The sequence below is a fragment of the Zea mays genome, chromosome 5, assembly GCF_902167145.1.
Source record: "Zea mays cultivar B73 chromosome 5, Zm-B73-REFERENCE-NAM-5.0, whole genome shotgun sequence".
In the NCBI taxonomy this organism is placed as follows: domain Eukaryota; kingdom Viridiplantae; phylum Streptophyta; class Magnoliopsida; order Poales; family Poaceae; genus Zea; species Zea mays.
In genome coordinates this window covers 80,603,461-80,608,994 of record NC_050100.1, presented here as the reverse complement: position 1 = coordinate 80,608,994, position 5,534 = coordinate 80,603,461, and the positions used below count along the sequence as shown (strand labels likewise).

At 41.3% G+C, this 5,534-nt stretch overlaps 1 protein-coding gene across 1 annotated transcript; it reads right to left on the bottom strand.

Annotated features, from left to right (window-relative positions):
• Positions 1–1,403: 1,403 nt before the first annotated feature.
• On the bottom strand, positions 1,404–4,126 carry LOC103626607 (uncharacterized). Its single transcript, XM_008647015.1, has 3 exons — positions 3,608–4,126; positions 2,609–2,664; positions 1,404–1,583 (listed from the first exon to the last, which is right to left on the bottom strand). Exons 1-3 carry the CDS (start codon positions 3,968–3,970, stop codon positions 1,559–1,561), a joined length of 444 nt encoding a protein of 147 aa, XP_008645237.1. The 5' UTR covers positions 3,971–4,126; the 3' UTR covers positions 1,404–1,558.
• Between the last annotated feature and the right edge of the window lie 1,408 nt (positions 4,127–5,534).

Sequence of the window (5,534 nt, the reverse complement as noted above, 5' to 3'; positions counted from 1 at the left end):
TATACTATCTAACTTTGTTAAGGGCAAGGCTCCCATGGTTCAGGATAGAGAGGATTATATTTTATATCCTAAGAACTATCCTGAGCACAAAATTAAGAAAATACATGCTAAAAAATCTCATACCGTTTCTCATCGTGCTTACATGTATAGTAATGAGGCCTCTAGCTCTAGGCATTCAACTTAGATCAAAATGCCTAAAAAGAAAATTGTAAATGCATCAAATGAACATAGCATTTCATTTAAGACTTTTGATGCATCTTTTGTTCTTACTAATAAATCAGGTAAAGTAGTTGCCAAATATGTTGGGGTCAAACACAAGAGTCCCAAGACTTGTGTTTGAGTACCCAAGGTACTTGTTTCTAATGTGAAAGGACCCAATACCGTTTGGGTACCTAAGAACAAGGTCTAAATTTGTTTTGTAGGTTTATGCATTCGGCGGGTCAAGTTGGATAATCGATAGCGGATGCACAAACCACATGACTAGGGAGAAAAATATGTTCTCCTCATATGAGAAAAATGATGATCCCCAAAGAGCTATCACATTCGGGGAAGGAAATCAAGGTTTGGTCAAAGGTTTGGGTAAAATTGTCATATCTCCTGACCATTCCATTTCTAAAGTTTTTCTTGTAGATTCTTTATATTACAACTTGTTTTTTTAGTTTCTCAATTATGTAAAATGGGCTACAACTATCTTTTTTACCGATGTTGGTGTTACTGTCTTTAGAAGAAGTGACGATTCAATAGCTTTTAATGGAGTGTTAGATGGTCAACTATATTTAGTTGATTTTAATGATAACAATGCTGAACTAGACACTTGCTTAATTGCTAAGACTAATATGGGTTGGCTCTGGCATCGCCAACTTGCTGATGTTGGGATGAAGAATCTTCACAAGCTTCTAAAGGGAGAACACATTTTAGGACTAACAAATGTTCATTTTGAGAAAGACGTGATTTGTAGCACATGTCAAGCAGGGAAGCAAGTTGGAGTTCATCATCCACACAAGGACATCATGACGACCGACAAGCCGCTTGAGATTCTCCACATGGATCTATTCGGCCTGATCGCTTACATAAGCATCGGCGGGAGTAAGTATTGTCTTGTTATTGTGGATGATTATTCTCACTTCACTTGGGTTTCTTTTTGCAGGGAAAATCTCAAACCCAAGAGACCTTAAACAGATTCTTGAGACGAGCTTAAAATGAGTTTGGATTAAGAATCAAAAAGATTAGAAGCGACAATGGAACAGAGTTTAAGAACTCTCAAATTGAAGGATTTCTTGAGGAGGGCATCAAGCATGAGTTCTCTTGTCACACCCGGGTTTCGGGGCACCAAGACCCGGGCGCGAACATAATCACCAGGTGTGCTGGGACCAAGTCTCACACATATGATGAATCATGGCACAGGATCGAATGTCACATCTTTACTACATAATAGGAGTTCTATACAAAATAAATAAATAATTACATTATAAGGAGACAACGGTCCAGCAACCCAAAGTTGACTGGGAGACGACGACCTAGACCTCTCACGATCTCGTCACAGCATCCTCCATGCGCCTCATCCTGTGGTACCTGCTCTTGACCTGTGGGGGGTGTGAGACAGCAAGAGTGAGCTCACATACGTTCATCGCTCAACAAGTTGTGGGGAATAATGTGCATGAACTCGCCAAAGATGGGAGCTCATGAAGTGTAAGGCTTACCAAAGAGGATGGTTAGAGCTGAGCATTGCTTTTAAAGTTGGTCAAAATTTTATTAGCAGTTACTAAGTATAAGTAAATACCAACCCAATTAAATAGTAGAACAAAAGTAACAACATCACCTGCGATGCAATGCATATGACAAATTGAATTTAGGTTCCATAATTTAATCATGTGAGTGTCCGAGCTGCTCATGACCGTGAGCACGGCTAGTATACCAGTTTTACACTCTGCAGAGGTTGCGCATCTTTAATCGAGCTGCTCATGACCGTGAGCACGGCTAGTATACTAGTTTTACACTCTGCAGAGGTTGCGCATCTTTACCCACAAGTCATGTTACCCATCTGCCAAGAGACGGCCAATCCCATACACCTCTACCAAGGAGGCGAGGCAGGGTAACACTACGAGGCCTTTACAAAGTTCCACTAGCTTCAGAAAACCCGCTACAGTTTATAGGAAGCTCCAATGCAGGAATCCCCCGCATGACCGCCATCGCAGCAAAATCATCCCAAGGGCCTCCCTACACTGACCACTCCCCTGCTGCCCTTGCCCCTTTCGGGTAAGGTAGTCCTCCACTAGCTTTCCTAATTAGTCAGCCAAGGGCGTCCATAAACCCTTGTGGTAGCACTGTTTTCTCGGGTGGTTCTCCATGTTCCAATTAACATAATGATCTTATCATGAACAGTAAATAACAACTGATAACAAAAGTGTAATCATGAATAATGTATCTCCATACCCAAAACCACATAGAGCACTAGCAAGTACTACCCAGAAAGTTCAGTGGTAAACAAGGTATAAAGATAGACAAACTAGGGTATCCTATTGGGTCCCATCAAAATTAACCTATGCAGATCATTATGATTAATTACAACATGAGTGGGTAAAAAGAAGTGATCAAGGGCACAACTTGCCTGGGACTTGAGATTCCAGGTACCAACTTGCTCTTCAGGTGACTCGTGACCTCACGCTAGTCGTAGCAATACAGCCAAACATGTATAGGCAAAATTAACATCACACCAAGCATAAGAATAAACTGTGTATTAATAGTCTACGCTGCGTAACGAGGTCGTATGAACAAGAATTACTAAATTCGGAGTTACGGTTACCAGGTTATAAGTGATTAATCAATAAACTATATGTTATGATGATTAAAATCAATTATGTGAGAAAGATATAACTAACTTAACCTTCAACCTAAGTTACCACATAATCATATACCAGTAGATGGTCCAAATTAAAATTCTAGATTAACTCAAATTAAATATGTTAATCCAATAACCATAGGTTAGACAAATTAATTATTTATTTTCGAGAGCATGTTACATGGTAAAATGATGTTACTATGGTGTAAGTAATATTAGTACGAGTCCAACGCAATTCGAACGGGTCAAATCGGATTTAAAGTGTATAAGTTATGATTTTCCGAATAATTTAGGTGCTAACATGAAACAAAAATAAGTGTTATTTTTTTATAACTAAGTTACATAGTAAAATAAGGTTACTAAACAATAGACAATATTATCATGAATCTAATGCAATTGGAATGGATCGAATAGGAGCTAGAATGAGGTAGTTATGAATTTTCTAAGACTTTGGACTTATTTTCATACCCAAAATTCATTTTAGATTAAATTTCTGCGATTTCCTATTCTTGTGGGTGGCGGGCGCTATTTTCAGCAAAGCCAGGGTTCAATTTGCTAAATATAGGACCTATCAGCAATAGTCTTTGAATCAGACTTGACCGCGATTAGTATCAAAGGAGCCTAGGGGTTCATATGAAAAGTGGGCGAGGCCGTAATTCCCCGAGCGACCAGATCCACACGATTCTGGTACGACGGCTCGGATTCGTTCATCGTCAACCATTAGATCAAGATTCGATGGCCCGTGTTTTATGAAGCGAAAGGGTATACCTGATCTAATCCCGTCCATCTGCATCCGATCCAGCGGCCAGAATTAACCCGAGCGAAGGGATGGATGGTCCCCCCATCCTGTCCACACGTGGGCCAATCAACGGCCATCATGTCACCACTGCCCACCAGCCTCAGTTGCGGCGGCGCTTGCACAGCCCGTGGTGGCGGCCATGGCTGGTGACCAATTGATAGCGCTCTGGTGGACAACAACGCTGAGGAGGCCACAACCACGTGTAGCGTGCGACCGAGACCCTTCATGAGTACTTTACTGGCATCAATCCCGCGCCCAGATAAGGAGCAGCCATGGCGGCGATCTCCCACATGCCCTGCGGTTTTTGATGGAATCGCGACCACGGTGACCATCCCAGATCTGGCAACGCCTGCCCCGATGGCACGCACCACGGCACCCCGTCAAGAGCCCGGCGAGCAATAGCCGGCAAACTGGAGACACACCCAGCTCGTCGGTGCAACGCCCAGCTTTGCTTTGTTCGTGCCTTGGCTAGCTTCTAACCGGATTATGGTCAAGAGGAAGGGCACGCCTGCTATTTATATCCCCAGGAATCCACGGCCATTACCAGGATCCACCCGGGATCGTGCCAACTGAATTCAGTTACGAGAGATATGACGTTTGTTACAGAGGAAGAAGGCGGACATTGCGCACCAAACTTGGGCTTCGGACACGAGTTCACGGCTGGGAGACGATCCAAGTGCCATGGCTCCACCAATCATCCATCAAGAAGAGAGCCAAATTGCCTGGCGGTGCCCGATCTGAGATTAATTCCCAGGCGGACTCTACCTTCCGCTATCCATGGATGAGGACATGACGGTGCTGACACCTAGGCCCCACTCACCAACGTCACTAATTGAGTTTGCTTCCTCACGTCTTATTTGCATGTTGATGGTGTCCTCACGACATCATGAGCGGCTAGTGAATAAAAAAACAAAAAATAGAACATATAGTCTACTTGGGTTAAGAATGAGCGTAGGTAGGATTCCTCCTATTTCCATTTTTTTATTTTCTGATTTTCAAGTTCCAAGTTTTGAATTCAAATTTGAGTTTGAGTTTCAATTCAAACAAAATGCACAATCTTAAAAAAACTCAACCTGAAATACATGGTTCATTATATTTTATATATCAAATATTTATTTAATCAAATGAAATGCACCACAAAAAAATATCAGCATGAGATGCATACTTCATTATTTACTTATTGGTCTCTTGACTAATTTGACACTATTAATTGAATATGCACAAAGAAAGGAAAACCAAATAATCTCCAAAGGTTCTATAATTCTAAAACACCCACTTATAAGGATATTTATTTTTTTTTCTTATACAAATTTTGGGCTTTACATCTCTTCTCCCTACACACCTCAATAAAATGGTGTAGTGGAGAGAAAGAATAGAACTCTATTGGACATGGCAAGGATCATGCTTGATGAGTACAAGACACCGGATCGGTTTTGGACGGAGGTGATTAACATCGCTTGCTACTCCATCAACCGACTTTATCTTCACTGAATCATTAAGAAAACATCGTATAAACTCCTCACTGGTAAAAAGCCTAATGTTTCTTATTTTAGAGTTTTTGGGAGTAAATGCTTTATTCTTATTAAGAGACGTAGAAATTCTAAATTTGCTCCTAAAGTAGTAGAATGCTTTTTACTCGGTTATGACTCAAACACAAGGGCATACAGAGTTTTCAATTAGTCCACTAGATTAGTTGAAGTTTCTTGTGACATTGTATTTGATGAGACTAATGGCTCCCAAGTGGAGCAAGTTGATCTTGATGAATTAGATGATGAAGAGGCTCCATGCGTCGCACTAAGGAACATGTCCATTGGGGATGTGTGTCCAAAAGAATCTGAAGAGCCTCCACAAGCACAAGATCAACTATGATCTTCCATACAGGCATCTCCACCAACT

Coding starts and splice junctions, on each gene's coding strand:
- LOC103626607 (XM_008647015.1), bottom strand. CDS start 3,970: ATGGTCACCGTGGTCGCGATTCCATCAAAAACCGCAGGGCATGTGGGA. Junction 2,665..3,607: donor GATGGACGGGATTAGATCAG/GTATACCCTTTC, acceptor TGCTACGACTAG/CGTGAGGTCACGAGTCACCT. Junction 1,584..2,608: donor CCTGGAATCTCAAGTCCCAG/GCAAGTTGTGCC, acceptor CACCCCCCACAG/GTCAAGAGCAGGTACCACAG.